The sequence below is a fragment of the Erpetoichthys calabaricus genome, chromosome 8, assembly GCF_900747795.2.
Source record: "Erpetoichthys calabaricus chromosome 8, fErpCal1.3, whole genome shotgun sequence".
NCBI lineage: Eukaryota > Metazoa > Chordata > Cladistia > Polypteriformes > Polypteridae > Erpetoichthys > Erpetoichthys calabaricus.
In genome coordinates this window covers 131,677,318-131,698,888 of record NC_041401.2, presented here as the reverse complement: position 1 = coordinate 131,698,888, position 21,571 = coordinate 131,677,318, and the positions used below count along the sequence as shown (strand labels likewise).

The 21,571-nt window shown below is 38.6% G+C and overlaps 1 protein-coding gene across 2 annotated transcripts in view; it reads right to left on the bottom strand.

The window, feature by feature from the left end:
- gabrd (gamma-aminobutyric acid type A receptor subunit delta) overlaps positions 1-21,571 on the bottom strand; it is a 202,863-nt gene that overhangs the window by 169,176 nt on the left and 12,116 nt on the right. For both annotated transcript variants that reach the window (XM_028807484.2, XM_051931382.1), the window contains exon 2: positions 13,897-14,009. In XM_028807484.2, the coding sequence (XP_028663317.1) occupies positions 13,897-14,009 (113 nt within the window). The remainder of the gene's footprint in view (positions 1-13,896; positions 14,010-21,571) is intronic.

Here is a 21,571-nt window from a genome sequence, read left to right as displayed (position 1 = left end):
CATTTAGCACCAGTCCATGAATGTCTAAATGCTGCCTTCTCAAAAGGAATTAAAAAATATCTCCCAAACTTCCTTCCCATCAAATGTGGCTTGCTTTCATTTGTGCAGCATAATGTGGTAGGGCTCTGTACATAATGTAGGTAGTAGCTGTTTGGGCCATCCTGTTGAGCAGTGTTGTCATTATTTTTATAGGGCAGATGGTTGGACCTGCCATGCTCCAGAACAGGTAAATGATCTGTATTATCAAGCCCACCCCTGGTTGTGGCAGATGGTGCTACAACTCTTCTATCCAAGATACAGGGGCATAGAATGGGGTCTGAAATAGGGTCCACAGCAGGACAGCTGGCAAATTACTTCTAATTCTGAAGCAAACTGTTGCTCTGCTGTCATGGGTACAGGTCTGGGCATGCTTTCACACATGGACAGTGTTGGAGGTGGCGAGGTCTGATCAAATTGCTTGGAAGAAGGCAAACTGGGTCTTATTCTTTCAAATGTTCTTGCAGGCACTTCTGGGCCTTCAGGGACTACTGTGGGACTATGCCTAGCATCCTGCAAAGTTCTCACTGCAGCCTTGATTTTCTGTAATGTTAGTGACAATGTTTGTTGAAACTGCCGGGCTTGATGCTAAAGTAAGGTTCTCAGCTAAACAGGTGGCTGGTCAGGACTCACAGCCCCTTCCTCTGGTTTAAGGTCAGCCTCTTATTTTTCACCACAATACAGTCTCTGTAATTTATCAGTGCTAAAAGTTTATTTCTTTTTTTTTTTATAGTCAGCACTGCAGTTTTTTGGGTGCACTGTAACATGTTTCATACTGTGGGCTAGTCTGGTGCTTCAGGCGGCCAGAATCGTGCTCCCTTTGTCACATGACCTTGGAATGCAGAGGCAGTCTTCCTATCTCTTCTTTATTTATTTATTTAATTTCTCATATCAACATTCTTGACAATGTGAACGTTCTGTTTATCAATTTCACTACCATGGTAAGCACTTACTTCTTCTGCTGTTTTATTTGTCTTCTACACCTTTGAGTCCATCCTGATATTAAATGTTGGCAATTTAGTACATAATTTAAGGGGCGTGTGTGTGTGTGTATTTCCATATCAATTTAATAACTAATTATCTTTTATTCTAAACAGTAACTGAAACAGTATTTAAATGAAGAGCTTGTCTATAATAATGAAGGTTCAAACTGCCATGTTGGATGTTTGGAAGGTGTTGATTGGCCAAAACCATTTCTAGCAATTATAGCTGTTACAGACTCAAATCAAATGTATGTTTTTATTCTAAAATAGTAAGGAAAAGAGCAGCTCACTTCTCAAAACAGAGTCGTACGTGGTCGAACCTGTGAAGTTTTGATTAGCAATCAACAGTTGTTACCGTTGCACTAACCAAAGCGGTCGTATCCAAGGCATGTCAGTGTCGCACCCTAACGCGGGTTCTTTTTCTGCAGTTATATTCTTGAATAGAGGCACACTTGTTCTGTTATATTTCTACCTTTTGTGAAAGTGTTTATTTGATATTTGGACTTCAGGCTTCACACATTATACACTTCATGTCTACATTTTGTCACTTATTACTAAAACATGACAAACGTTTCTGCTTTAACGATGTGTTTAAATAGATTGTTGTAGACACAGAACACACATGAAATGCATGTTTTCCAAATCACGAGATAGTATTTATAAAAGGTGCCATTTTGCTTGACTTCTCACTCTATACAACTCTAAGCAACTGACACGCAGGTAAACAGACTTGAGCTGAGAAAACTGTGCTGCAGTAGGGGGATGTGATGGCAGGCTGCTTGCTGCTTATCGACACATTTACAAGACAAAAGACGCTGATGGAGAGATGCAATGGGATTTAAAGTGGGACAGATTTACAAGTTTTTCGTAGGCTTTGGTAATTCTACTGTTAAGGAAATATTTTATTATACTGTACTGTTACAAAGACAGCTTTGCACTGATCGCCTATCCGGACCTTGCAGAATGTGCTCATGAGGGAGTCAGCTGCTTTTTTGAAAGCTGATCCAGATGTGTTTACCCTTCTGCTCTTTGTTGCAGAAGCACTCAACTGGATCTTTAATTCCAAATTCTGTAGAAATTACTAAGTTCTCTTTTCACCACAAAGGCATCTACAGTGATGTCCATGGCACTGTTTCTGTTTGAATGACAGTTGTAAATAGTTGTGCAGCACATTCTTTTATTCACATTACACTTTACATGTACAGTAGATTTCAACTACAGGGTGTGGATCACTTAATACTAACAGCGTTCACCTTGGAATGTCCTATGTGTGTCATAGTGTGCTGGTAACTGCATCTGTGCAGTGTCTCTAAGCTTCTCTGATGTGCTCCAGATTGACAGGTTTGAATTTTGGGTCCAACAGAGCAAATTCAGCCTGATCTGCCACAGTGAGGTTGTTATCATCCTTTTCAGTGGCAGGATTCTTAGACTTCAAGTGGCTATGAATAGAAGATGGAATGTTGTAAACACATGACCTGCACTCTACAAATTACTCATCATATTTTGATGGTGATTCTAAGTGGTAATGATTCCAGAACAGATCTCTTATGAGATCCTTCCACAGTATCTCAAACTTATTTTGTCAATTTAGGTTATAAATATATCACTCCTGATTGTTTTTTTTTTAGTTTAGGTGGCTCTTTCATTCAACTTGAACTCGGGTTTGCACTGGGCACAGAATATGAAAAGCAACTTCCTTAATCAGTTGAACCACAGGATGATACAATGAGTGCATGTGACAGATTTGACTGTTAGTGCATCTTTTCTTCATAGCGAACTAGTCAATTTTGAGGTCTACAAAGTACTGTACATTATTAATAAATGAAATATCTCATTACTTGATGGAATTATAGCATCTGTAAATTTAAGAATTTCATCTTTATTCTCAAATGTGCTCATCTATATCATGGCAAAGTAGAGGGTTAAACCTTTATTTTCTGTTTATTCAGTTTTGAATAGGTCAGAACAAAGAAAACATTTGAGGACAAATGACAAGCTCCTTTTCACTTTAGTTTTTTTTTAACCTATAACATTAGGGCAATGGAACCCCAAACAACAGTTGATTAAATTTGATCTCAAGAAAAGTTGAGGGCTAATAAAAATTCTAATAACAGGAGCTATAATAATGATACCGTATAAAAGGGAAATTTTTATTAAAAGAGCCGGAGCTCCATTAGTGAGGCGTGTTATTTTGTTTTATTTAAACTCTTGTATGTCTCACAGTACATTCCGTCTGTCGGAATTGTGGCCTGCAGGGAGCACTCCAGCTCCCCAAACCCAATACATGCAGACGCTGACATAAATAAGTCTAGCACAACACACAGCTTTTATTTAGCTATGGGAAAACTTTCCTAAACATTTCCCACTACCAAGCACTGTACAAAAGCACAATAATACACAAATGAAGCACACAGCTCTTTGTCTTTACCACTTTATCTTCCTTCTCTCTCTCTCTCTTACTGCCTCCACTCCTCCTCCAGCAAACGTCATCTTCTCTCTCCCCACTCTGGCTCCTGGAGTGAAGGTAGTGGGCTTCTTTGATGCAATACCCGGGAGTACTTCTGGTGGCCCTTCTGGGTGAGGTGGAAGCTCAAAAAAGTAAGGCTCCGCAATCCTGGCAGCACCCTCCTAGCCCAACGGGGCTGAGTTGTAGAACTCAATGTCCCATGGTGCCCTGTGGGAATCCAAAGCAACACTGCAACCCAGGGGGCCTGCCATGTAGCAGTTCTGGTTGAAAGAGTGCTCTCTCCCCTGGTCCTTTCACTCCAAAGATGTCTTGGCCAGGTAAAGGCACCATCTGCCCACCACAATATACATATATGAATATATATCAATGATAGATAGATGGATATGCATACATACATACAGTACATATTGTCACATGCACGCCTGGGGATAAACTTCCTGCCTCTATAAAATTGGACATCCCCAGAAGGTGGCATCTCAGTTTAGACCCAGAACTCAACCTGGACAGAGCTTCTGCATGACTCCCTATACTTCCTGAACTTTGAAAGGCCAATTTTTGGGCTGTTGTGGCCATCTTTTTCATTGTGCCACCACACACATTTTCTATTTGTTTTTGTTTATTAATCGGGATCAACCAGTAGGTGCCCCAATACTCAAAATTAACTCTCCTGATCTGTCAACCTGATCACAATATATATAAAGAATCTTTATAATTTATTTAAACAAATGGAGAACAAAAATGTCAAACAAAGGAAAATCAGTCAAACATTAGGCAAAAAGGATATACCTAAAAAGGCAATCCAAAGATACACAGTAACAAAAACTACATGACACTTAATAACTCAAAAATGACAAAAACAAGGAAAATATACTTAAGCCAGGGAATAATTTCTGGTTGAATCATAGTAACCAAATTGTGCCACTTGTGCTGCCTATAAAACCACCGAGATCCATGCATTTTATCCCTTTTCTAAAAAGTCACTGTCCTTTTTTCATTAGTATTAGTGGAACCTAAAAGTAACTTACAAGAAGACTTTAGTGCTAGGATCTCTTGCTTTCACTTCTCTTTAACATCTTTGGTTTGGTTAGATTTGTTTTCCTTCCAGGTTTGCAACCTCATACATGTCCATTATTACATCTTTGGTCTATCCTGTCTTTTGGCCACTTCCTTAGATTAGAGAAAGCTGGAGTGCATTTCAAATAAGCTTGTAGCATTTAGACCCCCTTGCCTATTTCTTTTACTGTGTATTTCTTTTGGGTCTCTGATTTTGTTAACTAAATTCCATCTTTTCATCCAATTTCTATATTCTTGCCTGTTTCCTGGTCTCTGAACTTACTGCAGTCATAATAAAAACAGTATAGTGGTTCAAGGGCTGTTGCATTGTTGCTGTGTGATGAATTAAAATTAAGGATCTAATCAAGCAATTACTTAACAATAAACAATTGCTATAACAGATTCTGCTGCAGGCAAATGAATAAACTAGTTTTTCCAGCATATAAAGAAATAATAATTTTATAATATTGTAAACTGAAACATGCAGATCTTAGAAAATGTGACAATGTAGGTTTAATTTGGAACAATAATAACATCTAAATATGGAGTGGTTTCAGCTAAACTAAATTTGAAGTCCTTCAGATTCAGAGTTGTCAGTGATGACTTACAGTATTATTATTTGCAGAATCATAACACATCATTAGAAGTTTTGACAAATACAAGGGCAGACATAAAAATAGTGGGCCTATGGGTCTGCTGCTCCAAGTAATAGCTGAGTCTCTTGTTTTCCACGATCATTGGTGTTCACTAAAATCCATGGGCACTTTAACCCCTCCATTTAAGGCAACCTTTCTGCTGTCACTTGCTAATATGACATAATAATTTATTACGGGAGGCAATCATGAACTCTAAACATTGAACTAGAGATGTATTGCATGTTGATTTGCAAATGCAAGAATTTAACTGTACTCTGTAAACGTGACAATAATGATTTTATAAACCTATACTCACTTTTAATTACACCAGTGTATACTGCACATAACAGTTTGTCATCAAGCATATGAAAACATGAACAGAAGGGGAAACAGAAGGTATCCTTGGTTGACTGGTGCCAACCACATTGAAATGGACTACACTTCACTAACATCAATTATGTTTCTTTTTCAAATATACACAGCAAATGGCACACACCAACACTCTTTTTAAACTTAAGAGACAAAACTACATCCACAAAATACTTTTAGAGAGGACTGGAGAATTGGTATAAATTCTCAAAAAATGTAAAGAGCTGCATGGCTGATGAGAGGTAGCCATGGGCACCCACACAATAAGAATCCCTTGTTAGACCTTCATCTTGGAGACTAGAACACTGACAAAAAAGACACTGAAGTTTCCAAAAGGTTAAATGGAGAATGTTAATTAATGTCTTTATATTTTTAACTGATCTTTGAAAAAGTGAATTTAGTGAGATAATACTACCTACATCTTTATCGTAGTGAAATACCCAGCGTTGCCCAGGAGGAAAATAAAGTGTTTTTTTTCAATTGTTTGAGAAAAATATAATAAAAAAACACTTTAAAAATAAAAATAAATTAACAAACAATGAAGACTCACTAATGTGGTTGTCTTGTGGTCTTGTATGTATGTTATCATCCAGTTGACGCTCAGAACCGGCCAACTCTATTTAATTTCAAAAGCAACAGGGACGCAGTGGTGCTCAAACATAAAGAATGCTGGCAGTCACCTCCAGTTCGCCCTCTGGTGGTCGTTCCGAGTGTCAACTGGATGATAACATTCATATAAGACTACAAGATCACCTACCATCCTATCCAGAAGGGATTGGGTTAGGGTTGATTTCACCCTACAGTATTTTTTGAGAAACGTGTACCAAGTTTCATGAAAATCGCTCTAGCCGTTCGGAAGTGATGCTGAAACATACATACTTGCATACATACATACATACTAACATTGACTTTTATATATATTGATTAGTTAATGTTTCTTTTAACATATTGTCCAACTTCTATATACTGTGGTTAATTTTTGAAGGAAGTTTATAGTTAAAGTTGTTAAAAAGATACAAATTTGTTATCAACATAAAAATTTTTAAAGGTCCAATAAATTAAGTGCTGCATAATTTAGGCATGGGAGGAAATACACGATTGTCATGTAGAAGAGCACAGTAACATTTGACTTTAAATTGTCTTTGTCAAGTAATTTGTTGACACAGATGCAATTGTTGGGATGCCAAGCCAGTCACAACCAAGTTTAATTGCAGAAATAACATAAAAAGAGCTTTTCTCAGTGCTTCTCACACTTGTGACCATGAAAAACACCCTCCTCTGTACCTTTTACATTAGCATGTCTCACAGCTCTGAATTTCTCCTGATTTCATTAAATGGAGGTTTGTGTTATTCTGATCTTCCAAGGACTCGCACACTATCTAGGAGTCATTAATGCCTTGCACCAATGCTACTACAAAAGGACTCATTAGCCTGCAATCCTACATTCAAGTGGATATACTAAATGAATGGGTTGTTGAGTTAAGTAAAAATTTTAAAACATTTTGTTTAATACATTCACATTTAAAAAGTCAAGATTTTTAAGCACATTCAACTGTCTATCCAGTACTATATCTAAAATACCTACAAAGACGGAGGGCGGATTGGTGGCTCTGAGGCTAAGGATCTGCTCTGGTACCCAAAATGTTGCCGGTTCGAATCCCCGTCACTGCCAAAAGAGATCCTACTCTGCTGGGCCCTTGAGCAAGGCCCTTAACCTGTAATTGCTCCAGGGGCACTGTACAATGGCTGACCCTGCGCTATGATCCCAAGGGGTATGCAAAAACTAACAAATTCCTAATACAAGAAATTGTATAAGGCGAAATAAATAACCAAAAAAAAAAAACAAAGATGTTTGAAATTGTCATTATACACTTTTCAATAACAAAATATGCTAATCCCTTGCTTCTCTGCTTTTATGCCCAGATCATTTTGGCAGTAATGCTGTGAAAGAACACTGCCAAAAATCATGCAACTAGAAAACTTTGCAAAACAATTGTGCTCAAAATGTGCTACATGCGCTTACAAAATGCTCTAAAAACATAACTTGCAATAATAAAATACAGTATGCTCAAAACGTAGTTCAGTTACAAAATGTGTGGCACATGCACACAGACAAGTTATTTAGTTACATTTTTTTCCATTTTTTAATGAAAAACATGCTGATATATTTTCAAATGCAGTTATAAAAATAAAGTTTAAAGGGATATTGACTTTAGAAATTTAATTCTGTCAGCTATTGTTAGATAAAGACATTACCATTTGCCAAGTTCTTATTTAACTTTCTCCATCAGCTGTATAATTTTGGATGGATCTTTAAAATTTTTATTTATTACTCCATGCTGTGGAGCTCCCCCAATACATTTAGTACATACAGAGGTAATGAGCATGAGTCTGTAATTTAAACAACCATGTCATCTAAATAAACAGATACCGTTTACTGCATTCCTTCTGTACAATTCTCAGTATCTCTGTTTGTTTACATTTTAGAGTAAAATAATCTGAATTTATATTAAATGAACTGAAACTTCTGCATTGAAGTACAACAATTTAATTCACGTATACTCTTGGACTGGATTGGTAATGTTTCCCATTGTAAACAAACTAGCAGAATGTCTGGATTTTGAGATTTATAGTAATAAGAGAGATGAAAAAAGTGAAAAGAGTGAAAGGAAAATAAAATGTTTAAAATGAACCTATTTTTCTTGTGAATGTCTTATATTTTTCACAAATATTACAGTTTAATGACTCATAATGTGCTGATAATATATTATCATCTACTGTGTTTCGTGATCAAAAACATTGCCTTTCTTGATGAATAGCACATAACAAGTGGCAATTTACCATTATTTCTCCTGTATAAGTCTAAGTCTACATGAAAATAAAACTACACTTTTTCTTGACTTTTATTTCACTTACACACAAACATTTGTACAGTATCTATCCCATTAACCACTATAACGGGGGTGGCAAACTCCAGTACTGGAGTGCCGTAGTGGCTGCAGGTTTTCATTCTAACCATCTTCTTCATTAGTTTTTGCTGCTAATTAACTTCTTTTGCCTTAATTTCAATTAACTTGATTAGTTGTTTCTTTTTCTTTAATTAGCTGCCAAACAATAATGAGACACAAAACAAGGTGCCACATGACCAGCTCACCCGTGCCCATCACACAATATCTGAAAATAAAGAAAGATGAAGATCTCAGTAAGGTTGATCTCTTAGGTCCCCAAAACATTTTGACAATGTTCTTAGAACAAATAGAAAATCAACAGTTATGGAAATGTCTGCTGTGTCAGAATGAGAGCAGCAACAAGCCATAGAATTAAATAACGAGTTTAATTAACAGCAAAAAATGGCTTCTCATTAAGAAACTGGTTGGAGTGAAATTAGTTGGAGTTTGAAGCCCCAATTTAGCTGGTCAACTGTTGACTTGTTTAACATTTGATTTCTGTTTGGCTGTCATTTAATTAAGAAAATAATGAAGATAATGAATTCAGAGCACTGAATCCTTAAAAACAGGGCTATTAAAATGAAGGGAAAAAGAAGTTAATTAGTAGTGAAAAACTAGTCACTGATTAGGAAAAGGGTTAGAATGAAAACCTGCAGCCACTGTGGCACTCCAGGACTGGAGTTTGCCACCCCTGCACTATAACATAGTAAGTGTTATAGTGCCCTTGATTGGTAATTTCTGAGAGAGGATATTATTGTATCATCACTAATATTTATTAGAACATAAAAATATTTTGATAAGAACAGGCCATTCAGCCCAACAAAGCTCACCAATTCTAGCAATATAATTTCTCCAAAATAATATCAAATGGGGTATTTAAAGTCCCTAAAGTCATGGTTTTTACTACAGTACTTGGTCTATTGTTCCACATGTCTATGGTTTTTTGGGTGAAGAAACATTTTCTAATGTTTATATAAAATGTATCCTTGGCAAGTTTACAATTGTGTCACCATGTTCTTGTGGAACTGATTTTAAAGTAACAGTCTAGATCAAATGTACTAATTCCTTCATAATTTTTAACATTTGTAATCATGTCACCTCTTATTCTTAATCATACTTCATAAACTAAAATTCTGTTAGCTCCCATAATTGCTTCTGTACACTGTCTGAATGTTGACAGTGACAAGTCCACTATGACTCCTAGGTCTTTCATTTAGTCACTCAATGTAATCTATATTACTAAACGACAGTTTAATTTATGCGTGGTGGACGCACCGAAGTGCATGCGCACTGCGCCGCAGCGCCCCAGAGTCAAATGCAGCGGCTTCCCAGAGTCAGTAGGTGGCGCCCAAACAACACAACCTGTAAACTAAACTTGCTCTAATCCACTGTGCCAGCAGTCTGTGTGGCATGTTTGAATCACATAACGGTAATTCAGTAACAGAGAAACAAAAACGAGACCGCATGGATAAAAACAATAAATGGAGGCTCCTACAACGCGCTTCACAAACACCAGGAGCAAAGAAGTCACGGCTCCAAAACGAAACACGGACGGCGGATGCACCGAAGCGCATGCGCACTGCGCTGCAGCGCCCCAGAGTCAAACCCAGCGGAACTTGCTCTAATCCACTGTGCCAGCAGTTGGTGTCAGCAGAGGCAAAGGAGTCACGGCTCCAAATGGAAAGACCTCAACGATTTGTAATACAAAACCGAGCCCGTACTTCCCAGAGTCAGTACGTGGCGCCCAAGCACCACAACCTGTAAACTACACTTGCTCTAATCCTCTGTGCCAGCAGTCGGTGTAGCATATTTGAATCACATAACGGTAATTCAGTATTAAATGTAAGTTGGATTATGCTTCCTAACAGTAAACTACTTCTACCTAACGACACAGCCACAGAACAACAAAGACGAGACTGCATGGATAAAAACAATACACGGAGGCTCCTACAACGCGCTTCAGACACACCAGAAGCAAAGGAGTCAGTAAGTGGCGCCCAAACACCACAACCTGTAAACTACACTTGCTCTAATCCACTGAGCCAGCAGTCAGTGTGGATATTTGAATCACATAACGGTAATTCAGTATTAAATGTAAGTTGGATTATGCTTCCTAAAAGTAAACGACTTCTACCTAACAACACAGCCACAGAACAACAAAGACGAGACCGCATGGATAAAAACAATACACGGAGGCTCCTACAACGCGCTTCACAAGCACCAGAAGCAAAGAAGTCACGGCTCCAAAACGAAACACGGACGGCGGACGCACCGAAGCGCATGCGCACTGCGCCCCAGAGTCAAACCCAGCAGAACTTGCTCTAATCCATTGTGCCAGCAGTTGGTGTCAGCAGAGGCAAAGGAGTCACGGCTCCAAATGGAAAGAGCTCAACGATTTGTAATACAAAACCGAGCCCGTACTTCCCAGAGTCAGTACGTGGTGCTCAAGCACCACAACCTGTACACTAAACTTGCTCTAATCCTCTGTTCCAGCAGTCGGTGTGGCATATTTGAATCACATAACGGTAATTCAGTATTAAATGTAAGTTGGATTATGCTTCCTAACAGTAAACGACTTCTACCTAACGACACAGCTACAGAACAACAAAGACGAGACCGCATGGATAAAAACAATACACGGAGGCTCCTACAACGCGCTTCAGACACACCAGAAGCAAAGACGTCACGGTTCCACAATGAAAGAGCTCAACTAACGGAAATACAAAACGAGCCCGTATGGATAAACACAATGGGCGCAAAAATGTTTATTTAATTAAATGAACTTTCCCAGGACGCACCTACCTTCCATGATATTTCATCCCTCCAAATATCGGAGGGAACAGAAAGTGATTGCCATTCTTGGATTTGCGATTCTTTTGAGAATCGCGGGCTTGCTAGTTCATGCAGAAAACACTCAGGCAGTCAGCTGCTGTGCATATTGTTTGGGAAAAAGTGTACTTTTCAATGCTTATTAATCATGACTATAAAAAAATACTAAGGCTTCATTTACACCTGGCATTTAATGTATTTTTGGTGATCTGAAATGACTGGATAGCATTTGACCAAATTAAAAGCATGTGTAAATTCATTGGTAATCATTGCAATCACACTAGTCAAACCACACAGAAATAGTGACCACATTTAACACAAGTATAAATGTAAATGCATTTTCTTTTCATGTAGAAAATTAAATGAAAAAAGCAACTGTTTGACATACAGCAGTAGATGGATAGGCTGCATGAGGGTGGCCATGACTGACAGCTGTGTAGCTTTGAAAAGTGAATGCAGTAACACTCTGTCATGTGTGTGAATTTCAGCTACCATTATTTTTCATGAGCTTGTCACATATTGGGCATCATACTAAACCATTTAAGTTCTCTAAGACAGTTTGGTGTGTCACATTCCTTAGATTGTTTCTTACTGGTTCATAACATCTAGTCTAGTTTTAGAAGAATTAAGTGAATTGGACTGGTTAGCTTTATTGGGCTGAATGGCTAGTTCTCATCTAGATTGTTCTAATGTTCTAATGTTCTAAAAAAACACTTGGCAGAACTTTCCAGACAGTATTCAGAAGCCAGTAACAAGGGTAACAAAACGTTAAGTTATTTACCACAATGTGTGGAGTACAAGTCCAAGGAGGTTATGCTCAAGCTTTAAAACGCATCAGCAAGGCTTCATCTAGAGGACTATGTACAGTTTTGGTCCCCAGGCTAGAAAAAGGAAATAGGGATCTGCACTGCTAATCGGAAGGTTGCCGGTTCAAATCCCGCAAACACCAGAGGTGATTCTACTCTGTTGGGCCCCTAACCAAGGCCCTTAACCTGCAATTGCTCCGTCCTGGGTATGACGTTAATCTACATCCAGCCCTGCAAGTAGGCCCTCCAACCTTCAGGGAAAAACCTTGGGGTTGGTGGCAAAATTGGCACTCCAGCCACCATAAAAAAAAACTCACACTGGTTTTATTCCACCTGAACTAGTGTGGGGCTGAGGTGTCACTCGTCACATGGCTGCACTCAGGTCTTAATCTGGGATCCTGAGTTAGCTTGTCATGTGGTGGGTGCAGCAATGCGCTGTATCAGTGCATGCTCCTAACCTGGGTAATTCCAAACCTGAGTAGCACTAGAAAAGGTCCAGAGAAGAGTGACTAGGCTGATTCCAGGGCTACAGGTGATGAATTCTGAGGAAAGATTAAAAGGGCTGAGCCATTTCAGTTTAAGCAAAAGAAGTTTAAGAGGAAACATGATTGAAGTATTTAAAAGTATGAAGGGAATTAGTACAGTGGATTGAGAGTGATATTTTAAAACAAATTCATCAAGAACATAGGAGCACAGTTTGAAACATGTTAAGGGTAAATTTCACAGAAACATTAGGAAGTTTTTGTTTGCACAGAGAACCATAGTTTCTTGGAATATGCTACCAAGTAGCGTGGTAGACAGAAAGATATGACTGTCGAGCTTTGTTGAGCTGAATGGCCTGTTCTCATCTAGATTTTTGTAATGTAGCAGGTTTCTATTTTAACTACTGTGGCAAAGGGGGGTGGCAACCAGCCGGGACGCCCAGGAGGACAGGAGGAGGGCTCATGCCTCCTCCGGACCACGAGGGGGCGACCGCCCTGGTTTCTTTGGGGGCCACGGGTACAGAGCTGGGAAGCTCAACCCTGTAGGGGCCCGTGGTCACCGCCAGGGGGCACCCCAGTGCCTGGAGAGCCCTGGACCTCAGCACTTCCACCACACCCGGAAGTGCTGGGGGGAAGAAGATTGAGGACACCCGGAGGGCTTCAGGGAGCACAGCCGGCACTTCCGCCACACAGGGGAGTGTCCGTGGTCGGGTGGAGGTGGACGTAAGTCTCGGAGGCGAGGAGTGGAGGCGGCCTGAAGAAGGAAGGCACTGGAAGGAGAGGCCTGGACTTTGGGGGATTGGTGCTGGAGGCACTGGGTTTGTGCAGTGACTTTTGTAAATAGTGTAAATAATAAACGTGTGTTGGGTGACATAAAGATGTCCATCTGTCTGTGTCCGGGCTGCTTCTCACACTATTTGTAAATACCTGCAGTGTGCTGAGTAGCACTGATGAATGCAATCGACCACCAAGCCCCAACACTGTAGAAAACATGAGTGCATGTGTGGGGAGTTCTCTACTTCCAATCATTCAGAACACAACACAGACACTTGAGGCATATTTTTATTGGAGGTGTAAATGTAATTTTTCAGAAGATCAATGTATAAGTAAAGGTTTGAAAACCCTCTTTTTAAAGGCACATTTAGTGAAAAGGCTGCCATGTAATGCCACACTTTTTTACATGGGGTCATAAAAACTATGTTCTACTTAACTTTTTATCTATATTATTACATTTGTTTATGTATCATATTTGGTATTAGTAACAAGAAACAGCACATTTCACACTTACCTCCAATTCCTGGTCTGAAATTGCGTGCATAACCCATCATTAAATCATCTAGGTTGGGAAGCCATGATATTTCAATATCAGTCCCAATATACTCCCCAATATTATTCATTGCCCTGAAACAAATTAGGCACACAAAAGACAAAATATATATTTTTATTATTTGTTGAATCTGCAGGCAAATAGTGTAAGACAAACACGTCATAAATTAAAAATTCTAGTAATTTGGGCAGCAAACATACAAGCCATAAAAACCTGGACACAAATAAATGAACATACACAGGACTGGTCCGCAATAGAAATAAAATCCTGTAGTTCTTCTTTATACTTCCTGCTCTGCTCTCCAATAAATGCAAGTTATCGCAAATATACTAATAACCCAATCGTGCTTTACTCACTTAGAATATGGAACCAAATTAGAAAGCATTTTAAGATGGAAAATCTTTTATCCGTGGCACCTCTGCAAGAAAACCACCTCTTTCAACCCTCGCAAACATATCCAGTATTTAATACCTGGAAAAGTTTTGGGATTAAAATGCTCAGAGATCTTTATATAGACAACATATTTGCATCTTTTGAACAATTACGTTCAAAATTCAACCTCCCAGCTACACATTTCTTTCACTATCTTCAAATTAGAAATTTTGTTAAACAGAAATTGCCCGATTTTCCCCACCTCGCACCCTCCACAATGCTGGAAAAAATACTGCTCATTGCCGAGGAATTAAACACCATTTCCGCATTATATAAAATCCTATTAGAGTCCCTACCTTTCAAAGATCCAAGAGGACATTTGGAAGAAGATCTCTTAATCAATATATCAGAAAAGGAGTGGAAGGTAGCAAAGCAGAGAATTCACTCGAGCTCCATATGTGCAAAGCATAGAATTATTCAACTAAAAATTATATATCAAGCCCATCTGTCTCGCTTAAAACTGTCCAAAATATTTCCAGGGCAAGATCCAACCTGCAAATGCTGCAACCAAGCTCCTGCCTCACTGGGTCACATGTTCTGGGTCTGCACCAAATTAACATAATTTTGGACAAAAATGTTTAAGTGCCTTTCAGACAGCCTTGGGGTCACAATCCCTCCTAACCCACTAACAGCTGTGTTCGGTGTTCTTCCAGACGGACTTGAAGTGGAAAAGGACAAGCAAACGGTGATTGCATTCACTACACTTTTGGCATGCAGACTTATTCTGTTAAATTGGAAGAATCCTAACTCTCCTCTGATAAGTCAGTGGGAAACCAATGTTTTATATTATTTGAAATTGGAAAAAATCAAATTCTCAGTTAGAGGATCTGTACAAAATTTTTTCAAAACCTGGCAGGATCTGATCAATATTATTTTAGAATAAGAGAAATAACTATTACCGCATTTAATTCCCTTCTCCATCTCTTATTTACATATATATTTATTTCTCCCTTTCCTTTGCTTATTGTTGTCTTATTAAAAAGCCCTAAGCAATTCTCCCTTAGCTAAGCTCTCCTTCTCAGGGGTGGGGTTTGATTTGTCTTTAATTTGTTTGGTTATAAATTGATCTATTTGTATGGAATGATTACAATAAAATTAATAAAATAAAAAAAAAAATTCTAGTAATGCTACATAAAAAGATTAACTAAAAAATAACATCTGACTACAAAAATGTAATTTGAAATCTCCAATGTTTTCAAGCAGCACTGAATGGATAGAATCATAGGGCTTGTGAAAGAAAATTTAACTGCTTGCAAGCTACTAACGATTAAAAGCTGTTTTATTATAATGGCAGGTTATTCATAAAGGCATCTGTCATAAAATGAGGTGAAGTAAGCTGAACTTGGGTAACTTCCGTTTTTAGGAACGCGTCTGTTAGACACAGGAAAGATGACCTTTCCTTCTTTGGGGCCCCCCTTGACACGTAAACAAAAAAGAAACTGTTGGCCAATTTGCATAATGTAAGATAAAATGCTTAGATGCTGTTTCATAAGTAACGGGGGGGGGGGGGGGGGGGGATTAATATTAAAAGCCGACTGAAACCGGGAAACTTTGCTCTTCTGCTTTGCAAAGCATGAATCCATATACTCATCTGTGACTGAAAAAAGACTGATTGATTGAACTATTCCTGTCTTCCTCAGGGGGGTTACTTCCACAGGCTCCAGACCAATACAGACTGCATATACTGTACATGGTCTCTCACACCCATTCCAGGCTGCCAATCAAATTGATAACTCCTCATCAGTTGCCATAGCCTTATCTTTTCTGTTTTGCACCATCTCAAAATTATGACACTAGGGTATGAAAATAAAAGTGCTTTAGCATACGCATTTTCAGTTAGTAGAGACATTATAGTAAAATGTTTTAACTGTGAGCTTTTGAACATCACACATGTGAAAAGGTGGTCAACCAACAGAGCACATTGTGCTATATTGCCATGGACTTATCTTTTCAATTTTACGCCATCTCAGAATTCTGACAATTGTGTAAGTATATACGTTTTCCAGAAAAATAGTGCCAAGAATCTGTGATAAAGGTAATTACTTCCAGCTTACTTTTGTTCTCATGAATATGCACCTGGTAAGCTAGAATCAAAATCTTTGCCACTTCAGAGTATTTAGTAGGTTTTAAGGCTTTTGTTTTCATTTTTGTATCGTAGAATTTACAGGTCAAAAAGGAATGTTATTTTTAAAAATGTATTAAAAAATGGTTCATTTAAGGAAAACAATTTTCTTTGCAAAATAACGATATACCACAGTTGCGAAATAATGACTTTCACTTGAAAATACCAAAGTTATTCATTCACCACTGTACCATGCCAACCAGAAAATTTATATTTTTATAAAGAAATCTAGTTAGTCTACAAAGGGACAAAAGTAGCACTAATATATAAAATATGTGTTTACAGTAATCCCTCCTCCATCGCGGGGTTTGCGTTCCAGAGCCACCCGCGAAATAAGAAAATCCGCGAAGTAGAAACCATATGTTTATATGGTTATTTTTATATTGTCATGCTTGGGTCACAGATTTGCGCAGAAACACAGGAGGTTGTAGAGAGACAGGAACGTTATTCAAACACTGCAAACAAACATTTGTCTCTTTTTCAAAAGTTTAAACTGCTCCATGACAAGACAGAGATGACAGTTCCGTTTCTCAATTAAAAGAATGCAAACATATCTTCCTCTTCAAAGGAGTGCGCGTCAGGAGCAGAGCATGTCAGAGAGATAGAGAAAAGCAAACAAATCAATAGGGCTGTTTGGCTTTTAAGTATGCGAAGCACCGCGGCACAAAGCTGTTGAAGGCGGCAGCTCACACCCCCTCCGTCAGGAGCAGAGAAAGAGAGAGAGAGAGAGAGACAGAGTTTGTTTTTCAATCAAAAATCAATACGTGCCCTTCGAGCTTTTAAGTATGCGAAGCATCGTGCAGCATGTCGCTTCAGGAAGCAGCTGCACAGAAGGTAGCAACGTGAAGATAATCTTTCAGCATTTTTAGACGAGCGTCCGTATCGTCTAGGTGTGCGAACAGCCCCCCTGCTCAATCCCCCTACGTCAGGATCAGAGAAAGTCAGCGCAAGAGAGAGAGAAAAGTAAGTTGGGTAGCTTCTCAGCCATCTGCCAATAGCGTCCCTTGTATGAAACCAACTGAGGAAGCATGTACCAGAAATTAAAAGACCCATTGTCCGCAGAAATCCGCGATCCAGCAAAAAATCCGCGATATATATTTAAATATTCTTACATATAAAATCCACGATGGAGTGAAGCTGCGAAAGGCGAAGCGCGATATAGCGAGGGATTACTGTATTATGAAAAACAGCTATATAGTGACAAAAAACACGCTCAAGACATTAAAATCTAAATTATATAAAGCAGAGGTTTATTTTTTAAGAAACTGAAAGTGTTAGATACTATGCAAAACTAAAATAAGTAACACATTAAAATAGCTAACCTAAATGCTAGAAGTATCAAAAATAAAACAAGTATGGTGGGGTTGTGTATAGCAGAGCATAAATATGATATTATAGCAATAAAAGAAACCTGGCTAAACAACAAAGATGGGGATGAGTAAACATAGAGGGATACACATTTTTAGGAAGGATAGACAACAGAAAAGGAAGTGTGGATGCTGTTTATGTCAAAGAGAATTTAAACACAAGTCCTATTCAGCTGGACGATAAGCCCAATCTTAGTGAGGACATGTGACTTCACCTGGAAAGCATTAGGGAAAGAGATCTTATTTTAGGGGCTTATTACAGACCACCCAATGCAGACACTAATTTCAATGCACATCTATTTAGTAGTATTAAAAATGCAAGTTTACAGAGAGATATTTTAGTCATGGGGGACTTTAACTACCCAAATATTAATTGGGATAACTTTACAAATAGCGGAGTGTAACATCAGGAGTTTTTAGAAGTAATCAGTGACTGTTTTTGAACGCAGTACATTAAAGCACCAACACGAAGGGAAGTCTGTCTAGATTTAGTATTTTGTAATTATCAGGATAGAACTGAAGGTGTAGAGGTGATTGAACCACTATGGTCAAGTGGTCATAATATAATACTCTTCAGTGTTTTGGAAGAGTATGGATCCAAAGACTAAAACTATTAAGTTTAACTTTGGTAGGGCAAATTTTGAGCAGATGTGGCAAAGTCTAAGGATAGACTGGGATTAGCTTTTAAATGTAGAGACAGTTGAAGGGCACTAGAACAGGCTTAAAAATGTTTCACATGTAATGCCGGACAGGTACATACCTAAATTTGGAATTAGTAGGAAATTAAAAAAAAAAAAAAATCACAAGATCAAACTGGATTTATTAAAGGCAGACACTTACAGTGGTGTGAAAAACTATTTGCCCCCTTCCTGATTTCTTATTCTTTTGCATGTTTGTCACACAAAATGTTTCTGATCATCAAACACATTTAACCATTAGTCAAATATAACACAAGTAAACACAAAATGCAATTTGTAAATGGTGGTTTTTATTATTTAGGGAGAAAAAAAAATCCAAACCTACATGGCCCTGTGTGAAAAAGTAATTGCCCCCTGAACCTAATAACTGGTTGGGCCACCCTTAGCAGTAATAACTGCAATCAAGTGTTTGCGATAACTTGCAATGAGTCTTTTACAGCACTCTGGAGGAATTTTGGCCCACTCATCTTTGCAAAATTGTTGTAATTCAGCTTTATTTGAGGGTTTTCTAGCATGAACCGCCTTTTTAAGGTCATGCCATAGCATCTCAATTGGATTCAGGTCAGGACTTTGACTAGGCCACTCCAAAGTCTTCATTTTGTTTTTCTTCAGCCATTCAGAGGTGGATTTTCTGGTGTGTTTTGGGTCATTGTCCTGTTGCAGCACCCAAGATCGCTTCAGCTTGAGTTGACGAACAGATGGCCGGACATTCTCCTTCAGGATTTTTTGGTAGACAGTAGAATTCATGGTTCCATCTATCACAGCAAGCCTTCCAGGTCCTGAAGCAGCAAAACAACCCCAGACCATCACACTACCACCACCATATTTTACTGTTGGTATGATGTTCTTTTTCTGAAATGCTGTGTTCCTTTTACGCCAGATGTAACGGGACATTTGCCTTCCAAAAAGTTCAACTTTTGACTCATCAGTCCACAAGGTATTTTCCCAAAAGTCTTGGCAATCATTGAGATGTTTCTTAGCAAAATTGAGACGAGCCCTAATGTTCTTTTTGCTTAACAGTGGTTTGCGTCTTGGAAATCTGCCATGCAGGCCGTTTTTGCCCAGTCTCTTTCTTATGGTGGAGTCGTGAACACTGACCTTAATTGAGGCAAGTGAGGCCTGCAGTTCTTTAGATGTTGTCCTGGGGTCTTTTGTGACCTCTCGGATGAGTCGTCTCTGTGCTCTTGGGGTAATTTTGGTCGGCCGGCCACTCCTGGGAAGGTTCACCACTGTTCCATGTTTTTGCCATTTGTGGATAATGGCTCTCACTGTGGTTCGCTGGAGTCCCAAAGCTTTAGAAATGGCTTTATAACCTTTACCAGACTGATAGATCTCAATTACTTCTGTTCTCATTTGTTCCTGAATTTCTTTGGATCTTGGCATGATGTCTAGCTTTTGAGGTGCTTTTGGTCTACTTCTCTGTGTCAGGCAGCTCCTATTTAAGTGATTTCTTGATTGAAACAGGTGTGGCAGTAATCAGGCCTGGGGGTGGCTACGGAAATTGAACTCAGGTGTGATACACCACAGTTAGGTTATTTTTTAACAAGGGGGCAATTACTTTTTCACACAGGGCCATGTAGGTTTGGATTTTTTTTCTCCCTAAATAATAAACACCATCATTTAAAAACTGCATTTTGTGTTTACTTGTGTTATATTTGACTAATGGTTAAATGTGTTTGATGATCAGAAACATTTTGTGTGACAAACATGCAAAAGAATAAGAAATCAGGAAGGGGGCAAATAGTTTTTCACACCACTGTAACTTCCAATCTTCAATGCCTGTTTAATGTAATATATTCACCTGCAAAGTCAAACACCCCAGAGATATTATTATCATTGGATGCAGAAAAAGCATTTGATATGACTGAATGGAACTACCTTTTTTACATTAGAGAAATATGGGTTTGGCCTGAACATCTGTGCATGGATCAAACTACTGTATGCCAATCCAGAATCTTCAGTTTGTATTAACAACATTAATTCAGACTACTTTAAACTAGAACGTGGTACCAGACCATTGAACCACTGGCAGTTCACTGTCGAAATGCTTATCAGATAAAGGGGATTATCAGAGAAGGACTTGAACAGAACATTTCTCTGTATGCAGATGATAAGGTACTGTATATATCAGACTCACAAAATACTGTGCCTGCAGTTCTAATAGCACTTACAGAATTTCAAAAGATTTCTGGTCTCAGAATTAATTTGAATAAAAGTGTGCTCTTTCCAGTGAATTCTCAAGCATACAGTATTAGATTGGACACCTTCCCTTTTATCATTGCAGATCAGTTTAAATACCTAGGGGTAAATATCACAAGTAAACATAAAGCTCTTTATCAACAAAATTTCGCCGTCTGTATAGAAAAAATTAAGCAAGACTTGTATAGATGGTCAACCCTTCATCTCACTCTAGCTGGAAGAATTAACATTGTTAAGATGAATATCCTTCCTAAGCTTCTCTTTTTATTTCAAAACATTCCAATATACATTAATAAATAATTTTTTAAGCACTTAGATTCAACCATAACCTCATTTATTTGGAACTTAAAACATCCATGTATCCAAAGAGCGACCCTACAAAAACCAAAGGCAGAAAGTGGCATGGCTCTACCTACCATAGATACTCGCGTATTAGTCGATCTCGCAGATAAGTCGAGTGTATTGTTTAAGCCGAAAATTACGAAATTTGTTATGACCCGCGTATAAGTTGAGGGTAAAACTTGACAGCTATCAGAGATAGAGGGCGACAATCAGCTGTTAATGGCGACAAAACTCACTGTTACGTCACAGGCATTCCATCTGTGCTTGGAGAAATGCTAGACTCGTTGACTTGGCAACTAATCCTTGCGTGTACGTGAGTTGCGAAATGTAAAAAAAGGCAAGATGGCGTCGATATGTCACAAACGAAAAGAAAACACTCGGCAGACAATGTTTTGCACATTATCGCTGAGTCGGACTCTATTTTAGAATCGGATTTTATTGACAGTGATCAGGAATCGAGCAAGAGAGTGAGAAGC